This window comes from Tursiops truncatus, chromosome 4, assembly GCF_011762595.2.
Source record: "Tursiops truncatus isolate mTurTru1 chromosome 4, mTurTru1.mat.Y, whole genome shotgun sequence".
NCBI classification, from domain to species: domain Eukaryota; kingdom Metazoa; phylum Chordata; class Mammalia; order Artiodactyla; family Delphinidae; genus Tursiops; species Tursiops truncatus.
This window is the reverse complement of record NC_047037.1, coordinates 73,068,073-73,090,920: the sequence shown is the minus strand read 5'-3', so window position 1 is coordinate 73,090,920 and position 22,848 is coordinate 73,068,073. Positions and strand designations below refer to the sequence as shown.

Sequence of the window (22,848 nt, the reverse complement as noted above, 5' to 3'; positions counted from 1 at the left end):
TATTGACAAAATACCCTCTAGGAAGGCTGCAGCAATTTACCTCTCTAACCAGCAATGTGAAAATGTCTATTCGCTCATACTTTTTCCAAAAGAGATACCATTTTAAAAAATGAATTTGTCTTATTGTTTAATTTATATTTCTTTAAGTTCTAATTACACTAAACAATTTTTCATTTTCTTAGTGGGCATTTCTTTTTTTCTATTTTTGTGAACTACCTCTTTGTGTCTTTGCCTATTTTTCTACTGGGGTACCCATCTTTTTGTTAATAATTTGGAAGAGTTTTTATGATAAGGATAGTAATCCTTTGACTACAAAATGTTAATATTTTTGCCCAGTTAATGTTTTATTTTTACTAAAATGTGACTATGTATCACATAATGTCATAGCTGGTACGGGGTTTAAGAGCATCAGATCAGACCAATACTTTCAATTTATAGATGAGGAAGCTGATGCAAAGCAGTGAAGTGACTTGTCCAGGGCTGGAAGTTAGTGAAAAGGCTTAGATTAAGATCCAGAGTTTCTGACTCTTTCCTGGATGGATGCAAGGATGACATACCTGGATTCAAATGGGTCCTGCTTCTCCAGAGGTCTTACTCTTTTCTTTGTCACTGCCAATTTAGTCAAGTCCACACACTTTGTCTCTCCATTGCTGTAAGTGAACTCAAGAACACTATTCCATTCCCCTTGTACTCTGCATACAACAGTGTTGGTGATGTTGTGCTTTACTTCACCTGTAACCCTAGAAGCAGACAGAAAAAAAAAAGATATGCTCTAGTAAGTAATATTGCTTATTTCTTAGGAATTCTGAAACCCAGAATGTACTTTGTGAATTCTGTTTAAATTAGTTACACATATCACTTCAATTTGTCAGCGCCAAATTCAGTTACAATTACAAGTCAATTTGTCAGTTACAAAGTCTTTGTAAATCCCTGGTAGTTTCCTAGATAATTTTTTCAAATAACATCAATTTAATTTGAGAAAGAATACTAGGAATCAAACTGGAGACTCAGTTACTATATGTGATCACAAAGTGTGGTATTTTAAATGCTTGCTACAAACAACCATTATAATATTAAAACTAGGAATATGAAAAATATTAACATTTCTTTTTTATTACAGAATAAAAATGTTACAACACTACAGTCTATTCAACTTTTTTTCAAACTAGTCCTATTTAAAAGTTTAGAGTCCCTATATTTTAAATTCTGGATATACAGGTTCTGTATAAAACCATATAAGCTTAATTTTAAATTAAATATAGAAACCAGACAAATCAGTAAGAGGTAGAAAAAAAATAAAAGATACATTAAACATTTGTTAATTCTCTTGACAAAAAGAACACTGGTATACAAAAATTATCACTATCTACACAAAACTCAGAGAACTCAAGCACTAATGTTGTTGAAAGTTTACTGAAGAGTTATCTGGCTGGACACAGACAGGATGCAGCTCAAATGAAGGCTGGAATAGAAACAGGTCTAATTATTTTTAATGAAGTACTTTATGTTCACTGTCGGACACAAACAACAACAGGGTCAGATTCGACAGAGGTTCAGAACTCAAAGAATAGTGGGCAAATGTTAGGTTCTGGTCAGTGTGCCAGAGATTACGGTTTATCTGGATTCAAAAGAGAATCCAGGGACTTCCCTGGTAGTCCAGTGGGTAAGACTCCATGCTCTCAATGCAAGGGACCCAGGTTCGATACTTGGTCAGGGAACTAGATCCCACCCACATGCAAGCCGCAACTAAGAAGTCCGCATGCCACAACTAAAACCAGGCTCAGCCAAAATAAAAATGAATGAATGAATATTAAAAAAGCTGGGAGGGGGGAATCCAAAGGACCAAAGCCCAGGTTCAGGTGACAGCTCAGGAACCATAAACAGCATTTGCCAGATATAAGCCAAGGGCCTGGGAACCAGAAGGTTGTAGTTGAATTTAGGGAGTCCGTAGTTTTTAAGCAGGAGAAGTGAATGGTCTACAAATTCAGAGCTCAAGGCAGAGGTGTAGGAGCCAATAAGCAAATGAGCCAGATCTTAGAGATCAAGGTGTACGAGGGTTTGGAATCAAGAGCACACCAAACATCCCAAATTAAACGTTAGGCATAATTGTAGCTCACTGGACACAAAGAACACCGTGACTACAAGTCTGCTTGATTACAGCAGGAGTGGGAACTCTAGGTTATACCTCAAAGCGTTTGAACTTAAATAACTACACTGCTAAGGGTTTTTGCCTGACTGAATGTTTTTTGTGACATCCATGTTTCCTCTCTGATCCCACTTGTCAACATTGTTTCCTTCCTTGAAAATTTATCTGTAACCAAACATGATATGAAGAGATGACACTGAACACTTACCTCTTCCATCTTCCAACCACATATACCCAGAACTATATTCTGTGAACTGAGGAATAATAATCCGTTTCTCACTTGATCTTTCTTTTACTGCCACAATCTCTCAAGTTATCATTATCTCCTTCACAAGCATTTCCACTTAAAAAGTAACAAACCCTAGGTCCCTGTCCATGCGTGCTGGGTTACATGGGGTCTTTGCTGCTTAGTCCAGCTACACACAGCAAGAGCATCGTGATGAGAACTGGGGCAGGGAACAAGAATTGCACATGCTAGAGGCAGGCCATGAGGAACTTGCAAAAGGAGCATAAGGAGGAAGAAGGGCCTCGCCTCATTTTGCTTATAACAATTCTTCTTAACAGTCTAATGCAGGGTTAGTGAACGTCTATAAAGGACCAGAAAGTAAATATCTTAGGATTCGTGGGCCAGGCTATCTCTGTCACAACTTGACTCTTTCACTGTAGCAGGAAAGCAATCACAGACAATATGTAAATGAATATCTAAATATCTAAAGCATATAAATCTAGGTCTTGTATCAAATAATGATATGGAATACGCTGCCTTTAAAATACTTACCAAAGAGTTAAATTTTAAGTTGCCATCCTACTCATCTCTAAAGTGAGGATAACTGATAACCGATAAGGCATTTACTATCTCACTTTCTAAGAATGACATCAAGTTTTTTTTTTTTTCCATATTTACTTATTTATTTGGCTATGCAAAGTAAGTCCTAGTTGCAGCACGCAGGATCTTTGTTGCCGCGTGCAGGATCTTCGTTTCGACATGCAGGATCTAGTTCCCTGACTAGGGATCGAACCTGGGCCCCCTGCATAGGGAGCGTGGAGTCTATCCACTGGACCACGAAGGAAGTCCTCAAGTTGACTTTTTAGATTATCTAGACCCTGTCTCTATAGCTATTTAGAATACCAGAAAATCACTGGATATATTAACTTGGCTTCATACAGAAAAATTTTATTTAAAGATTGAAAGTTAAGACTTCAGCTTTGGATTTTACTGATGTATATGTAAGAAATACCACATGAAGGGAATTACATCTTATACAGAACTAAAGACATTGTTCTATTATGTTACTCAATGCCACTACATAAGAATACTTGATACAAATCCCTTCAAAATTTAATACCAGGAAAGTAGTTTATCTCTCCTGAAAAAAGTGATAGGCGTCCTTTATCAGACAATAAGAAGTACGTTGAGTATCATGTTGCTCTTTTTACTTTAGCAGAAGAGTATTTTCGGGTACAATAATTACCTAATCCCAGGTTCACAGCATTATTGTCCTTTTCCATCACTATGGTTACTATAATAACAGACTTTATTTTTAATTGTCTATTATACATGAGTTTTTCCTAAAAGCCTTATAAATGCTTTCCAAAGATAGGGTCCTGCATTCTAACATTAGACTAAAACCTTAGGCAGAGATCGTCTTTTTACTTTTCTATATCTTCAGTGTGCAGAAAAGTATGCCACTTAGCAGTTAGTTAACATAAATCTTAATGACATTATACTGCTACATATATTTAAAAAATCACCATCCTAAAGTGAGTGTGGAAAATGGGATCAGGAGATGGACAAGGACATGAGGAATAGTTAACTAGGCCTGTTTGGCTCCATCAGAGAGAGTTGTGGAAAATGAGGGAGTAAGGAAAGACAAGTGGAAGATAATATATTTATATCAAATGCAGACAGCAGATAATGTGTCTGGCTTGATTGCAGACAGCAGTGGAAAAACTAGGCTATGTCTGAGGAGGGAGGCATGGTTATTAATAAAGACATGAAAGAGAGTCTTAGTTAAAATATTCTGTAAAATTGAAAAAGAAAAGATATCAAAATAGAGAAGTCTGTTTCAAATATGAATCTTTTAAACGAGAAATTAGGTAAAACCATTGGTCTTAAGGGAAATCAGAGTGGAAAAAATGAGGAAACTTTGGAGTCAACCAAAAGTATACTTCCAAGTAACAAAAAGATCCCATACTTGTGGCCTTATGGATAGGTAAAAAAGTATGAAGGGAGAAAAGAAGCCAATTTAAATAAGAAATTCAAAGAAATAAGATGGCAAATATAATGACTGATCACTAACAAACCAAGGATATCTATATAAAATTATTAGGAGTCTTAAAAAAGTCAAAGTATGAAAACCAAGAGAAAATTTCTATGCAGGATATTTGCAGCAAGGAACCATCTAAATGTCATGGCAACGGTAAGATTTGGAGGATGAATTTTGATTCTCTAAATTAAGGTAGTCCTGGCAGTATGATAAATTATAGCTTATATTTATTATTATAATTTAAGGCAAGATAAAGCACTGATTCAGGACAAAGGTTTGGATATTTTGCATTTGACAAAAAAATTAACCTGAGCTCAAAACTATAATGAGCTTTTATAAAAGGACATTTGAAACTTAAGACTTAAAAATTAATCAGAATAGCTATCATATAGTTGAGCTGTTACAAAATTTGAAGAAAATTCTGAACATGCAAGTGAGGTAACATTATGTGTACTAGATACGAAATAGGTGTTAACTGAAAACTCAGAAAATTCATATGTAGAAATACAAATGAACGTTATGTGGGAAAGCCTTTAACAGCCTCTTATTTCCTTCTCGGTAGCAAAGATTTAATAATGGAAAGGAACCCACTGAATCATAATAAATATGGGAAAGTTCCCACTCATGGCTCAACATGTGATAACGCATATGGATAGAATAAATATGGGAAATCCTTAAAAGCGATTTTATCTCTTAATCAACCCAAGAAAGTTCACAGAGGAGAGGAACCTTATGATGAATAATAATGATTTCAAAAAAGTCCACAGTCGTGGACTTCCCTGGTGGCCCAGTGGGTAAGACTCCACGCTCCCAATGCAGGGGGCCAAGGTTTGATCCCTGGTTGGGGAACCAGATCCTACGTGCATGCTGCAACTAAGAGTTTGCATGCCACAACTAAGAGTCTGCATGACGCAACGAAGATCCCACATGCCACAACTAAGACCCGGAGCAGCCAAATAAATAAATATATATATATATATTTTTTTTTTAAAAAGATGTGATATATATCTTTAAAAAACAGAATATTACTCAGCCATAAAAAAGAATGAAATATTTCCATCTGCAACAACATGGATGGACCTAGAGAATATTACGCTTAGTGAAGTAAGTCAGATAAAGACCAATACTATATGATATCACTTATATGTGGAATCTAAGAAATAATATAAATGAATGTATATGCAAAACAGAAACAAGACTCACAGATATAGAAAACAAACTTGTAGTTAAAAGGGAGAAGGAGGGGGGAGGGGCAAATTAGGGGTATGGGATTAACAAACTATTGATACTACATATAAAATAGATAAGCAACAAAGATATATTATATAGCACAGGGAATTATACCCATTATCTTGTAATAACCTATAACGGAATATAATCTGCAAAAATACTGAATTACTATGCTATATAGCTGAAACACAATATTGTAAATCAAATATACTTCATTTAAAAAAAAGAAAAGAAATTCATCAATATCATTGTCAATAAAAAGTGCTGGACTTGGCAAATTTTTCACTGTAGTTGTGTCCCCTAAGCATTTGACTCAATTATATACTTTGAAGAATGGTTTCACCAATGCAGGAATGTTACAGGGATATAGATTTCAACTTTAACTTCATATAAATAAGGGGTGTCTGAAAATGGAATAGGCTGCCTCATGCATTATGAGTTCTGTACTAATGATAAGGTACCAACACAATGAACAAATCAGTTATCGGGTATGATGCAAAAGGATTTAGACACCTAGCAAATGTTGGTGTAGTGACTTCTAAAGTCCCTTCTAAATGTAAAGTTTGAATCCTGTGATCACTATGGTGAGAGGAGTAAGTAGAAGCACATATAACAAAGTGTGAACCATATTAAAACCTTCTCTAAGGATAAAAGGCGACTATTCTGACAATCTCCAGTGATTCTGTTTGGGTGATCTGTAATTTTTTTTTTAATTCTCTGCTTCAGTGTTTTTGAAATCTGTGTTTTTTAAGGCCATTCAATGCCTGGGAGCCAATAAATCTTTCTTTCCACTTCTAAGATTGTTGAGTACCAGTTGTCCGGTGAAGAAGTAAAATAGCTATATGCACTGAAAGTCTCATACGTGACTGAAGAGAGTGCATTTTGGTATAACCACGTAAGAAAACTGTTTGGCAGTAATAAAGTTAAAGTTTCATTCCCTACAGCCCAGCAATTCCACTCCTAGGTATCTACCAAACAGAAATTCACACATACATTCACAATGTTCTAGCAGCACTATTTGAAATGGCTCCAAATCAACTTCTATACTTTTGTATGTATGTTATTCTTCAATAAAAGCTCTGTAGAAAAAGAAAACTATCCCTACTTCAGGACAGACAGAATAGACATCAAAAGCTTAAGGAAAGAGTCAGTATCCTTTTGAGGATCCTATTAGAAAACTTATCTTCATGGAGTTGGGTGATCTGGACGAGTGCTGAAAAGACCAACAAGCCACTAAAGGGCCGATTCATAGATGGAATTAGAACAAAGCCACATTCAATACTGGTGCCTAAAGATACTGGCTTCCATCATTGTGCTTCTTGAACTATTTCTTAATGATTAGATGTATTTTCATCCTAACTTGTAGCGACACTACCTCTACTGAGGTCTGGATCCAAGTCTGAGTCCCTTTAAAGGCAGAAATTGGGCCAGAAGCTACATGTCCATTTGTTAGGAGTTCTAGTTTACAAGAGAAGATAGATCTGTCACTATTTTAAAACCAGATCGTGATTTCCAGAATGCCTTCAAAGATCAAATATATTAAACAAAAAATAAACATGAATAAAAATCCAATCCCATTTCACATAAAACAAAGCAGAAAAAGAATAAAGAGTTATAATACAAGATCAAACTGATAGAATAAGAGCCAGGTATCACTAAAATATGCTTACCGGTGCAGTTTGCCACCATAAAATGGCTTAGTATGAAAAGTGATGCTGGCTGAATACCCAGTTTTTGCACAGTTGACACTGACTTTGCCACCCAGTTCTACCCAAGGAACAGTTAAAATTGACCGGGCATATGCACAAGGTAGAGAAAACGTATACTCTTCTCCATGCTCTAGTAGACTGAGGATTCCTGAATGTGAAAACATAAAAGTGGTTAATATCTTTAAAAAAAAAAAAAAAGACAGCTATGAAAAATCCATATTAAGTTTTTCTCCTGCCTGGTAAATGAACATCATAATTTTGCTTAATTTTCTTTTAGCTTTGGATGAAATTGGCTTCATTTACAATTGTATTTGACAACAATTCCTAGTAATAGTGAATCGAGGGTACTTTCATTATGACTTTATTATCCCTTTGGGGTTCATGGGACCAGAAAATGTTGCAGTGGAAACTGTTTAAGAGTTCTCTCTAATGCTCCTAAAAGTAAAATAAAACCTTAAGTCAGAATTTAAGTCCATGCTATACTGTATCATCATAAGATCTGATCATTAGTTAGTACTAATAATTTAAGCAGTTTTTGGAATAACTAAATATCTAACATTATAGAGTCACAGACCTTAATCTCAGATGGTATGATGGGGGGGCGAGGGCGGGGAGAAAGTGTTCTTCATTCTATTCTATGCATATTAAGAAAGACAAAAAGTAATTTTATGATATAAACTAAGGTCCTCATAATAATTTTGTTTGCCAAATTCTGAAGTATTTAAGGTGAAGCTACAAGAGTTAGAAGTGGTAGTTTTCAAACAAATATTATTCTGATGGGACTTGTTCCATATTAAGTGATGCTATAAAGATGGTTTTAAAAAACATATAAAAAAGGGAATTACAAAAAAAAGGGGAATTACATAAATGAATAAGCAATCTATCCTAGATAATTAAGAGACATTAAGGAGACTTGAGCTACATTACTAACCTAAGCTCATTACCTAGTTCACCATAAAAACAAATACCAAACTGGATGTGTACTACTAGTCTGAACTATGATGGCATGTCTCTCTTAATGAATGCTCGTTAACTACTGTGTTCTTAATGTTCACAAATAAGGGCAAAAATTATGATAAATATTTTAATATAGTCTATTTTTAGGATAAACAAATAGACAGACTGAGATTCTAAAGTAGTCTACTTTACATAAAGCAACGCCAACTATTAATTTGTATTGCCCTTAACAGTTTTCACAATGGGCAACAATTAATATTGAGCCATTTGAAAAGGAACATGGCTCTGTATGTGATATATTTATATATAATGGGAGCTGTCAGAAGACATACATAACATACTTGGTTATATTTCAAGTATTTAATAATAACTGTTGATTAATTCTAAGTTGGAAAGGATATCACATACTTTTCTAAAAACATTTGGCCTTATAAACTAGATTCATGATCTTTGATTTCTAGGAAGATAGTTAACGTAAGTAATATTCACTATGGAATTTAACGTCTAATAAATATATAATCAGTTTCTACTGAATGGGAAAATAAGACTAGTTAGGATAACTGAGATTCAAAGTATTCTAAAATCTCATTTATCTGATAATTAAACAGAATTTTCCCCTACTTTTCAATAAAAACATGGCTGCTGACAGAAGCAAAATAAACTCTCAGAAGTTCCATTCTCTGATTTAATTTACTTTCTGTTGAGAGTGTCAATAGCAATTTAATTTAAAAAAGACAAATCCATGAATATATAACTAGCAAATCAAAAAATAACTACCATATACATCCTTCTCAATGCATGGTTAAGATATTAATGCTTTTCCTCATTTCTTGAGGTATTTCCTTTCTTGGAGTGGGAGAGGATACTATCACCAGATATTCTCTGTTCCATGAACTGTTAAGAGTAACTGTCCTCAGGGAGAGTGTGTCAAAGAATGAGGGTCTAAATCCGACTATGCCTTAACCTCTATGATCCTGGACACATCCCATCACCTCTAGGCTTCAGGTTTTTCATTTCTAAAGTAAGTAAACTGATTTGTGAAGAGCCTAGGGTTAATGTGATGCAGCTTATAACTGGAGATAACAAACTTTTTTTTTTAACTAATAAAATATCTTCTAATGTTATAAAAGTTTTGATTAGTTTGAAACATTTGGAAATTGGTAAGACAGCACAACAGGAGTTAAAGATGAGGAAAGCTTAAAAAGGGGATAATATATTTTCTTCAAGGCTAAAATAACACAATTTCAAAATGTTAGGGTCATAAGCTTAATTATGCCATGCTTACACTGTAAGTTTATATTTAGAACAAATTTTCCTATGCACGAGAGTGTTCCTTAACATTAAAATGGCAGACCATTATATTTTCATTAACTCTGCAATGATTTCTGTGGAGATATTTTTGTTATTGTTAATTTGTTTTTTCTATTCTTAGCCAAAAAATATTGTATTTCCTTAAATTGTTTTTTCATAATCATTTGCTGGAGTAGATATAAAGTTTGGCAATATATTTTAAAATATTCTATGAATATCTCCTATGAAATACAAAAGATGTAGATATAGATTTACCTAGAAAATATTTCTTGAGTGCTGTTTATAATAACAAAAACATGTTTTAAAGCATTATTAATAACTTGGGAAAATGAATATTCAGTGCAAAAAAGGAGGACAAAAAACTACATGGAGAGAATCCTAATTTTATAAAACTAAAAGTATGAACATACACACATAGAAAAAATACAAAATACTAGTTAAATTTATCTATCTCTGGATGAAGGGATTAGAGATACTTGTAGTTTCTCCTTGATACTTCTAAGTTTTCTAAATTTTCTATAATAAAAATAATTTACATTTAAAATCAGAAAAAAAAGTTAAAAAAAAAGAATTCATATTTGTTGACAGATATGCCCCCTCCCCCCGCCACCAGTATTCTGAAACATACTAGGAGTTGGGGAAAAAAGTAGTACACATAGCAGTTCAAATTTATAACTAATATTTCTCTAGCTTCCCCAAATTTAAGGTTATAGTTTGATATTAAAAATTGGAGAATAATTTTTCTACTTACCTTCCCCAACCATTGTCACACCTATCGACATGCCTAAGAATTTGCTCTTAGTCCAGACGTGCACATTTACACACATCTTCTTCTCTGCACATTCTGCATAAAATCCTGAGACTGGAGGATGATGGGAAACCTGCTCAGCAACAAATCTGACTGTGTAACAGTCTGATCCCACCTGGCTCAAAGCCTCCTCTGATGGAGGAGCATGATTTGTGACAGCCTGGGTGGAAGAGCTGCTAATGACACTGGATGCTACATCGCGTTTTGGTATCCTCCAGGAACAGTGAAACGTTTCTCCAATGATAGGATTGTACGGTTTCTTAGCAATGGCTCCCTTACGGCCTTCATGAAATGAGGTAAGGTAGTATTCAACAAAACGGATCATTCTGTCCTCAGCTGTAGCTCCATTAGAGACGGCTATAAACAGGTCTGGATGAGACATAAAGTCTGCATACATTTCCAACAGGGAACGCTTCTCTAGGATAAATGTAGGCAGCACCACCTAAAACAACAACCACAACAACAACAAATCAACCAGAGAGAGCAATACAAAAAAACAGTAATTAGTATCTTCAGATAATTGAGGGGCTACTCTTTGTTTCGGTGCACAGGCTTCTCATTGTGGTGGCTTCTCTTGTGGTGGAGCACGGACTCTAGGCACACGGGCTTCAGTAGTTGTGGCACGTGGGCTCAGCAGTTGTGGCTCACAGGCTCTAGAGCGCAGGCTCAGTAGTTGCAGCACACGGGCTTTGTTGCTCCGCAGCATGTGGGATCTTCCCGGACCAGGGATTAAATCTGTGTCCCCTGCATTAACAGGGGAATTCTTAACCACTGCATCACCAGGGAAGTCCCTATAATATTACTTTTAAAAGAACAAAATAATGGGGAAAATGGCTATTACTTATTCACAACATGCAAGCCAGGACCACAATTACCTTCTTGGTTGCTGTAGCCCCAGCACCTAGCACAGTGTCTGGAATATAAGAGGGGCTTAGTAAACATCTGTTGTATCAGTGTCATTGTTAGACAGGAGGTATATGTGACTGCAGTTTAGTCACCAGGTTCTTAAATGTTGCTCAGAAAGTACCATTCTTTTAAATGTTATATGGCTGTTCATAATTTGTGATCAGTTAATGCTAATGATTTTATATATAAACACAATACATATGTATTTCTTCAATTAACAATGCACAAATGTGGGGAAACGATATTAAATTCATTATTCATGTCAAGAGAGACTTTACCATCTGGATTATTATCACAGAACATTCTTTTCAAATGTTCTTATGCCTCATAAACCCCAACACTGTTCTTATGCCTTACAAACCTAAATCTACTAAGGGACAGCAAATACCATAATAACCAAATAAACTCCTTACCTGACTGCTCATTTTAACCTATTTTACAACTAATAGTCTTTTCTGAACCACTAATATAAAAAATATTTCTAGAATAAAAATGATACCTGGGCTTCCCTGGTGGCGTCCGCCTGCCGATGCAGGGGACACGGGTTCGTGTCCCAGTCTGGGAAGATCCCACATGCCACGGAGTGGCTGGGCCCATGAGCCATGGCCGCTGAGCCCGCGCATCCGGAGCCTGTGCTCCGCAACGGGAGAGGCCACAACAGTGAGAAGCCCACGTACCGCAAAAAAAAAAAAAAAAAAAAAAAAAAAAAAAAAGATACCCAGTTGAATACTAAGTTTAGATGAAATATGAATGTTTAAATGGGTTTCTTTATTCCTAAAACGTCTGCTTCTTAGTAGGCTATTAATTCAATCAATTTACTTAAAAACCCTCCTATAATTACTATAAGTCAAAGTAAAGAAAGAACTGTGTTTTTGATTTTGAAATGCTTCAAAGTGAATGCTAAAGGAAAAATGCTTTCTATATTTAAGTTGCATTTTCAGGTGAGTAACTCACTGGAATCAAACAACCTTTTAATATACACTTCCACTACCTTCAAAAACCTCAATTTGAAATATACCTTGTGAAGTCAATTTTGAAATCCCACACTAATGCAAAGTAGTGTCAATAGTAACTCAAAGTATGTAATTCCACAGTAGTAAATGTTTGACATACATAGGTTTTAAACCTTACTGGCTTTTTAAATCAATGTCATGGATTAATTGTTAAAACAAATTAAGGCACACTAATTTGATAAACTGGGAATGGAGAAGATGGGCCTAAAATTAAAAACTATAGATCAGTGCTTCTCAAACTTTAATGTATATATACATATTACTGAAATGAAGATTCTGGTTCTCTAACTTTGAGATTGGGGGCCGAGATTATGCGTTTCTAACAAGTTCTCAGGTGATGGTGATGCTACTGATCTTCAGACCACACTTTTTTCTTCTTTCAGTTTTATTAAGGCATAATTGACAAATAAAACTAAGATATTTAAAGTGTACACTGTAGTGATTTGATATACACATATATAGTGAAAGGGCTCTCACTATCAAATTAATTCAGGCCACACTTTTAAAGTAGCAAGGCTGTAGACCAGGGGTTTGCAAACTATGGCCTTTGGGCCAAATCTGGCATCCTGTTTGTGTAAATAAACTTTTGCTGAAATACATCCATGCCCATCCAACATATTATCTATGGCTGCTTTCACACTACAAAGGCTGAGTTGAGTACTGCTGATCCTTAAACAATATGGGTTTGAACTGCAGGTCCACTTATACATGGATTTTTTCCAATAAATATACAAAAATATACATGTAGAACATCATGTGCAAGACTTGTATTGAAGTGGATAGTCTATTCTTACACAGGATTAAGGTGAGTAGTATGTAATATAAAATGAATAATATGTTAGTTTTCTTACTGTTTTATAACCTCGTTTTCTTACTGTTTTATAACCTCGCTCTCAAAGAATTACATTAAAGTACCGTACCTCTCTCACAATGAGAGAAAAACTGTGTATTATCACAGGTATGTGGGTTTTTTAAAAAATGTAACAATGTTTCCAATATTGTTTTATGAATATGACTGCAATACTGTATGTCATAAAAATTTTATAACAATTCATTCATTAGTGTATAGGCTAGGCTACCATGAAGCTGATTACACTAGGCTACCATAAAGCAATCATATTGCTGCTTCTTCATTATCAATGCATGAATCATTATATCTGTAAAAAAATTTTTTTCACATTATCTTTTCATTTTTGATATCTAGTATATACTAGTAATACATATACATAGAAACAAAATTTGCATTAATTGAGTGTTTATGTTATTGGTAAGGCTTCCAGTCAACAACAGATTATTAGTAGTTAAGTTTTGGGGGAGTCAAAAGTAATATGCGGATTTTCAACTACATGGGGGGTTGGCTACCCTAACCCCTACATTGTTCAAGAGTCAAGTATAGTTCCAACAGAGATCTATGTCCACATAGCTAAAAATATCTACTATCTGGTCCTTTACAGAAAATGTTTGCTGATCTCTGTTATAGATTAATACCCAAAACACTATCCAAAATGGGAAGTAAGAATAAAGTAGAAGTATCAATGACTTTAATGGTTTTGTGGGATTATATCCTTTTCTTTAGATTTTCCAATTCTGTATCCCAATGGATCCCTTTTATTTTGTACAGAAACAAGACTATAGGTCTTTATTTGCCATGTGACTTAATGTTGCACAAAAAACCTATCACATTTTTTATGAAAATAAATGCTGATCAAGCAACTAAGAAACCAACTCATAAAGATTAAAAAGCCCTGACAACATTAACAATCATAGGTATAGTCCTAATCGAATGATCTCCTTAGACTGTTTATCCCATTACTTACTCTTGTTAAGTCCATGCCCAGCTTGAGCTGTGATAAGAGATGTAGAATAACACTGCGTTGCTCTTCCACAGCTCCCAGGTCATCCTCCTTGTTGTCACAAGTATCCTGCACCTCATCATCTGCATTTATTTCTTCAGGTTCCTTGATGCAAAATAAAGCAAAAGTCTATTGTTACTAGTGCTTATTGAGAGAGTTGCATGGACATATATACACTACCAAATGTAAAACAGATAGCTAGTGGGAAGCAGCCGCATAGCACAGGCAGATCAGCTCGGTGCTTTGTGACCACCTGGAGGGGTGGGATAGGGAGGGTGGGAGGGAGACGCAAGAGGGAAGAGATATGGGAACATATGTATATGTATAACTGATTCACTTTGTTATAAAGCAGAAACTAACACACCATTGTAAAGCAATTATACTCCAATAATGATGTTAAAAAAAGAATAAAAGTATAAACATCAGATGAAGACATTTATATTGGGCCTAAATGAATCTGAGAACAGACAAAAATCTTTCTGAAAATACAACTTCCATCACTTGGCCATGGAACAGATTTCCTTCAATGAACCCATTATCACTGACATTGAACATATTGTGGTTTTGTCATAAATATCACACATAAAACACACAATATTTTGTGAAAACAGGATTTTTCAGAAAGAGTGAAAATGTCTCACCTGAAACTTAGGCTTTGCAGGCTTTGACTACCTGCCAGGGGACCCTACCACTACCTATATTTAAGATGTTTTGAGAATTAAATATTTGCCCTATTTCTAAGCTAACACTATAAAAGTAAAATTTTAAAGTGACTATACATGTCAAGTCTAACTTCTGTAATCTATATTTAGATATTCACGCATCCTTGGAGTTGTCAGGAAGAAACTTTGGGGATGAAGAGAATTCTAGGTGCAGGTACAGAAAACTTGTAGTTGTTTATGCAGTCTTAATGCCACAAAATGTTCTCTGCATAGTTCTTCAATCAATAAAACAACTCCTTGATAAACCAAAAATGTTTACTCTCATCTCAATAGGGTCTTCGCTCCAAATAACTGGTTAAGAGAAACCTAATTTCTTATTTCTATTTAAGCAACAAATAAAAGTTTCAAATCCCAAGATTCTATAATCTTATCAGATGTCACTTTCTGGGCTTCCCTGGTGGCGCAGTGGTTGAGAGTCCACCTGCCGATGCAGGGGACGCGGGTTTGTGCCCCGGTCCGGGAGGATCCCACATGCCACGGAGCGGCTGGGCCCGTGAGTCATGGCCGCTGAGCCTGCGCGTCCAGAGCCTGCGCGTCCCAGCCTGTGCTCCGCGGCGGGAGAGGCCACAGCAGTGAGAGGCCCGCGTACCGCAAAAAAAAAAAAAAAAAAAAAGATGTCACTTTCCATGTTTATGTGGGGATGGTGTCCCATCTCTCTCAGTGGTACCTCTTTTCATTACCTTTGTGCAAGACAGACTTCATGAGTATATTATCTTTGGTATTGTATTAAATTTTAAGTTATGAGGATTTTAAAAAGAAAATGATTCTTCTAATGTCTCTGCCTTTAACTTTCTCTTCCCATAACCAAATCCTGTCAAACAAGAAGCCCATCTGTTCTATATAGCTAGGCAAAGAAAACCAATCCTAATCAGGTATAAAATCAAGAACTTAATGTTCTCAAAATATTAAAAACAAAGTACAAAACTTGGTGACACAGTTAAAGAATAATGGGTTTCTGGTTATTCTTTTGCCTTTGTTTTTCTCCTTTTTCTTCTCTCTCCTTCGAACAAAGAAATCTTTACTAGCTCAAATTCTGATAAATCAATTAATGGTCTAGTTCATTTCTTCAGAGACCAAACACAACAACTGTGTATATCAGAATTATTTCTGTTTTTATGACCTTGAAGAAAGATCCCAAAGGCAAGTTTTTCAATTCCCCTTTTCAATGGCTAGTAAGTCTGTCAGGAACTATTTCCTGTTTTCTACCCTAAGTCAGATGCACAATATAGTTTAAGTATACCAGTGAATGTTTACTCATTATGAAACAAGGGAAAACCTGATCATCCCTCTTTATATATATGAATTCCAAATATAACAATTTTTCATTTGAGAAATGTTGAGGGGAAAAAAACTAACAGATCTTAATTAAATAATGTTCTCCAACCTTCTGAAAGGTACCATTACATTTGAGGTCAGAACCTAGGACACAGATTAATAATGCAAATACAGCCTTAAATATTGTTATACACAAAGTTTACTTTGTGGTTTCCTCTAATGAAAATAATATTAAACTAATGAGATAAAATATAATCTGGTATGGGGATGTATGTATATGTATAGCTGATTCACTTTGTTAAAAAGCAGAAACTAACACACCATTGTAAAGCAATTATACTCCAATAAAGATGTTAAAAAAAAATCTGGTAGAAAAACTGAAAGAATACAGTTTTTGTTGTTTTTATAAAAATAGTCAAACCACTTACTAAAATAGAAAAAAAAAGGAATTCTATTCACGATTAAATACTGATTCTAAAGCATGATGTGAATGGAAGAATTTGGAAGCTCTCTTTTCTTTTTGAAATGGTCCTCCTTAGAGATTGTCATACCTTTCTTAAAGAAAAGCTTAAGGTTAGGGCTTCCCTGGTGGCGCAGTGGTTGAGAATCTGCCTGCTAATGCAGGGGACATGGGTTCAAGCCCTGGTCTGGGAGGATCTCACATGCCGCGGAGCAACTAGGCCCATGAGCCACAACTACTGAGCCTGCGCGTCTGGAGCCTGTGCTCCGCAACAAGAGAGGCCGCGATAGTGACAGGCCCGTGCCCCACGATGAAGAGTGGCCCCCGCATGCTACAACTAGAGAAAGCCCTCACACAGAAACGAAGACCCAACACAGCAGAAATTAATTAATTAATTAATAAACTCCTACCCCCAACATCTTCTTAAAAAAAAAAAATCTGGCAGAAAAACTGAAAGAATAGTTTTTGTTGTTTTTATAAAAATAGTCAAACCACTTACTAAAATAGAAAAAAAAGGAATTCTATTCACGATTAAATACTGATTCTAAAGCATGATGTGAACGGAAGAATTTGGAAGCTCTCTTTTCTTTTTGAAATGGCCCTTCTTAGAGATTGTCATGCCTTTCTTAAAGAAAAGCTTAATAAGGTAGGGCTTCCCTGGTGACGCAGTGGTTAAGAATCTGCCTGCCAATGCAGGGGACACAGGTTCGAGCCCTGATCTGGGAAGATCCCACATGCCGCAAAGCAACTAAGCCCGTGTGCCACAACTACTGAGCCTGCGCTCTAGAGCCCGTGAGCCACAACTACTGAGCCCACGTGCCACAACTACGGAAGCCCGCTCCTAGAGCCTGTGCTCCGCAACAAAAGAAGACACCGCAATGAGAAGCCTGCGCACCACAACAAAGAGTAGCCCCCGCTCACCACGACTATAGAAAGCCCATGTGCAGCAATGAAGACCCAATGCAGCCAAAAATAAATAAAATATAAAATAAAATAAGGAAAGCTTAAGGTTAAAAAAAAAGCATTACAAAAATTCAAATAAACATGCTCAAACATATAAAATCCCTAAAAACCCAGAATGGTTAGCAAATACAGTGGCAAGGCCTGTTGAATTTCTAGGAATTCATACTATTTGGAGATTGCATGGCAGAGGGAAACCCCAATATTCTGCAAAACTCATACTAATCCCATTTTTTTGTCTTCCTGATTTCTGACTTGGACACTAAGGAACTGTGAGCTTCATTCTAGCCTCACTGAGGTTTACCTCCTCTATCACTTGACAGCAAAATTTCCACTACTGTAATGTATGTTTTGAGCTTGCATTGACACTCATATTCCAAAGAAGGCATATGTGAAATTTTTGAAAAATTCAGGTCTTTTCTGGTATGCTTGAGTGGAGTCTAATGTCTTTTGTAATTTAAAAAATAAAAAAATCTATGCACTTATTTTTTTCTATTTGCACTAGGTCATATACTTGGTCTACTCAACATTTCAAAAGATTTGGAAATTCAACGATCTGCTCCTCCCCACCTCTGTGCCCCATCTCTAACATATGTCTCTATCCTGACCTCCAACATGCTTTGTACTCTCATTTAGAAGTATGAAAATGTTGGAGTGTATGACCTATAGTTTATAACTTTTCACTTGTAAATTACATCTCTAGTCCTGATCTCTCTCCAAAGCTTTGGTTACATCATTTCCAGTTGCTTTTCATATACATTAACAATCATATGTCCTCTTCTCAAATAAAATTCAACATGTTCATAAACCATACTAAACCTTTTCTTGCAAAAAGCTCTTTCTTCCTAATTTTGCTAGCTTTGCGAATGGCACCACAATTTTAATCATTTAGTCTCAAAAACTTGGAGTCATCTTTGATCCAACCCTATATCCAGTCAATCACAAGCTCAATTGATTTTTCGTTTGAAATGCACATTACCTATTCATTTGTCTTCATTTCTACTTCCATAGCTTTCTATCCACACTTTAATTCCAAGTCATATCTATAACAATCTTTTTAAACATATCGCATCCCTCTCCATGCTCATGATCTCATCATGTATCACATTAAGACTAAATTCTTCTGCATGGGTTTTATGTTCCTTGGGGGCACAGTTTACACTGTATTCTATGGAGCAGTGCTCAGGGGATTATCATTCCACATAGCATGCAACATGAATGGTCATTTGGATTTGTAAAATCCAACAACCCTGGGGTCATTTTCCATAAACCCGGTACTCTGCTGAATTTATTTTATCTAAATAACAATCTTATAAGGTATTACTACCCCTGCTTTACAGATGAGGAAGCTAAGCATGGTTAATCAATTGGCCCACATGTTAGTAAATGACAGGACCTGGGTTCAAAATCATCAGGCAAGCCTTTTCTGCAATAAGTACACACGCCTTAGTATCCCTGCTTGTGTTACTCCCCCATCTTGAGATTCCCTTACTACTATTCTTCTCTTCAAACCTTGTCTCCTTTCAAAGCCCAGTTTCAATTCCACTTTCTCTCCAAAGCATTCCTCATCCACTCTACTCATATACCTCTCTTCTTTCCCTGAATGCCCACATCCCAAGAATCTAAGTGATATCTATTAAGATGAAAAAAAAATAAAAAATACTGCTTTATGTTATCATCTCATTGTTTCAGTATATATGTGTTGTGACTCTAAATAGATTTTAAGTCTCTTCAGTGAAAGAACTGTCTTCTATTTTTGTGTCTCCTCTAATTCTTAATGTTGGACTTGTCACATATTAGCTAACTTAATGAATACTTACTAACTTCTTGACTCCACAGATGAATTAGTCAAAAAGCTATAGGAAAAAAAGGATTTTTTTTCTTTCTTCTCCCCCACCCACCCTACTGCTACTGCCTGCCTCACTGAGTCAAGACCTTTGCCAGCTTTGGAAGTCCCTGTGTCATATGTTTCTCTTAAGAAGTAATTTGCTGTTATAAAAATAACCATAAACCGTGCATTACTCTTGACTCAGTAATTCTAGTTGGGAATATAACCTAAAGAAATAATCCAAATAAAGGGGAGAAAAAAAAATAAAGCAGTAGACAAAATGATAGAGCATTATTTATAAGAACAAAAAATAACAAACAACCTAGACATTCAATAGCCTACTTCAACCTAAAAACTTTTATTATATAGGCCAGAATAACATATAAGAATACCTATGAGAAGTAGCAAGTAAAAAGAGCTTAAAACAAAACTATCTATGTAATTATGATAACCATAAATATAACAGATGTAAACTCAAAAGGCAAAAAACCAGTATGATTTGTTACAGTGGTGGAACTATGAATAGAAGAAAACACTGTTTAGCTTCTGAGAAATGTGGACTTAATATTACTTTATAAAAATATTAAACCCTAAGACTGTGTGCTATTTTAAGTAGACTAACACTTTTAAAAATTGGTTTGGTAAAGTGCTTACTATCAACAAAACCTTAATGTTAAACTTTTAAACTTATGAACTTAATAGTAAACACCTAGTAAATAATGTTAAATTACGAAATGTAAGAGATAAATATCATGCGAATAATTTTCTATTAGAAAAGCGATTTTCCAGAAAAAGAAAAACATGCAAATTTCATTTTTTAAATACATTTATATGAAGCAAAAGTAAACTAAAACTAAAAAGGCCACATAATTTAACCTGGAAAACTATGTACAAGTTTTACACAATAGACCCCTTCCAAAGCCAGTGCAGTTTAAAGTAGAACAACGTCTAGAGTATGCTCTCATTATGTTGATTTACATGTCCTGACAATGAAAAGATGCTTTTCAGTGATTTCTAATTTTTACTCCAAAACTCTATGTTCATATTACCTTACCCTTGCTAATAGTCCAGATTCTGCAACGCACTGCTCTTCTGGGACTGCCACTGGTTTACTCTGCTCAGTTGCAAAGGGCTGGTCAGCTCCATTTTTATAGTGGTTTGATAAAGGTATCTTTGGTTCTAACCACTCGATTGTCGTTCCTGATGAAGTAAGAGAAAACTTTCGCTGAAACTTGCTCATAATCTGGAAAGTTCAGCAAATGTGGATTTTATTAAACAATTTTCTTTTGAGCCTACGAGACTAAAAGCAATTCAACCTGTTAAGAGACTCTGCAAGACAGTGACTTGTAGCTCATTAGCATGAGCATCACGATTGGGTATTTCACAACACAGCAACCTGCAACTTGAAATCAGATACCATTTAAATGAATCAACCCTGAATAGGACTAAACTCACTTCTTATGCAAATCTATGAATCATAAAGTGTATTCCTACCCTAACAGTTGATTTGCTGGCCTTTCTGCATGAACCCTGTCCCTCTAGTATGACTATGCAGTTAGGCTAAAGGAAGTCACAATTACAGGAGGAACCTGGGACTGTGAAACAATAAAATCTGCTTCAATTTGGGGTTGAACCTTACTCTCAGTAGCAATTTTCTAACTAATCAAGATCTTGATCTAATTTAAGAATTGCAAATACATGCCCATTATGTTTTTTCCAATCATATAAAAAAGCTCCATATACTTTTAAACTGAAAGGCTCTCCTACTGAATAAATAATAGCTGACCTAGTGAAAGATAGTGGTCACATTTAGAGACCTGTCATCTTCTCAATTAATGACTCAATGTCTCTTATTACCCTCAACTAGTTTAACAAAGTGGATTCTATGCCTAATCAATAATGGAAAATGTTCCATTTGATTTCAGAGGCTGATCTAGGTTTCACAGGAAACTTGGTTATATAGTGCTACGTTAAGGGATGCTCAGACTACCACAGCAGAAATTAAAAGGAGTATGGAATTTACTTAGTCTATAACAAAATCCCAGACTTGAGTAGAGGAATTAATTACAAAGTACCTATCAGGCTACCAGAGCATCTTGCCTTGCCACTCAGTTCAGTTTCACTTGGCACTGGCGGGGGGATTCATAATTAGGGGAATGCCCTCATGGGGTCTCTTTCAAAATTCCAAAGAAATGAAACCACTTTGTTCCTACCTTGAAATGTTTATTTTTAATATCAATATCTAGATTTCCTTACTTCTCGAAATAAAATGCACACAAACACCAGACTTAAGAGATCTGTTTTAAGAGATCACTCAACTGATAAACCATAACAAAACTCTTAATCAAACCAATCATTTGGTCTCAGGACCCTTCTACATCAATAATCACTGCTGTGCTTTTGTATAATATACATTAAGACCTCATGGGACTAAACACTAATTTTTATTCAGATTTCATTGCTTGGATCATTTCAAAATTTGAGTGGGAAGGTAATTCAGTTTTTTTTCTTCACAGTTTTATCTTCATTCTCAACTGACAAGAATAAATTTCTACCTACTTAATTTGGAAAATATGACAATTTATGGTGAGAAATACCAGTATTAGTTAATTCTCTCAAATACCCATAAATCTGTGCTCCAAAAAATAGTGATATGGGAGAATACCTTTTATTTCAAACACTTCTATAAAGTTTACAGTGTGTTTCGCATTTTTAATTAAAAAAATACAAATTTATATTGGGCATGCTTCATTAATCACAAAGCAATCATTTAAAAAATAAGACTATTAATTTAAACTACACAAATGAAATTCTAAGAATTTTTAAAATTACACAGTATTTAATTAATCAAGTATTTATTTATTTTTTTAACTGAAGTATAGTTGATTTACAATATTATATTAGTTTCAGGTGTACAGCATAGTGATTCAGTATTTTTATAGCTTATACTCCATTAAGAGTCATTATAAGATAATGGCTATAATTCCCTGTGCTATACAATATATCCTTGTTGGTTATCTATGTTACAAACACCTATCTTCAAACAACTATGAGGTAAAACAAAAATTAAAAAGAAAGAAAGAAAAGCCTGGTGGGGAATGTACTAATATATTCACGGGGGCAACTTCTGCTTGGTAAGATAACATATGATTTTTCTTTCAATTGCATGGTAGTTTCTAAATTTTTTATAATGAGTGCTTTATAACAGGAGAAAATTTATATTGGACTACTTATAATTCCTCTAAGACAACAGTCCATGCTCACAATGCACAATTTAGGCTTTTCTATCTCTTTGGAATGCCCTCTCCCCTACCTCCCACTCCTGAACTAATTGGTTTTCTTAGCTTTTCTGTGCCTTTCCCAGACTTTTTTTCTACCAGAAGTGTTAGTCCATTCACATGTT

At 35.2% G+C, this 22,848-nt stretch overlaps 1 protein-coding gene across 3 annotated transcripts in view; it reads right to left on the bottom strand.

Annotated features, from left to right (window-relative positions):
- Positions 1-22,848, bottom strand: part of OSBPL11 (oxysterol binding protein like 11) — a 98,727-nt gene that overhangs the window by 29,464 nt on the left and 46,415 nt on the right. For all 3 annotated transcript variants that reach the window (XM_073804122.1, XM_019923096.3, XM_019923095.3), the window contains exons 7-11: positions 20,500-20,645; positions 14,165-14,305; positions 10,372-10,870; positions 7,314-7,500; positions 558-740 (exon numbers count right to left, since the gene is read on the bottom strand). In XM_073804122.1, the coding sequence (XP_073660223.1) occupies positions 558-740; positions 7,314-7,500; positions 10,372-10,870; positions 14,165-14,305; positions 20,500-20,645 (1,156 nt within the window). The remainder of the gene's footprint in view (positions 1-557; positions 741-7,313; positions 7,501-10,371; positions 10,871-14,164; positions 14,306-20,499; positions 20,646-22,848) is intronic.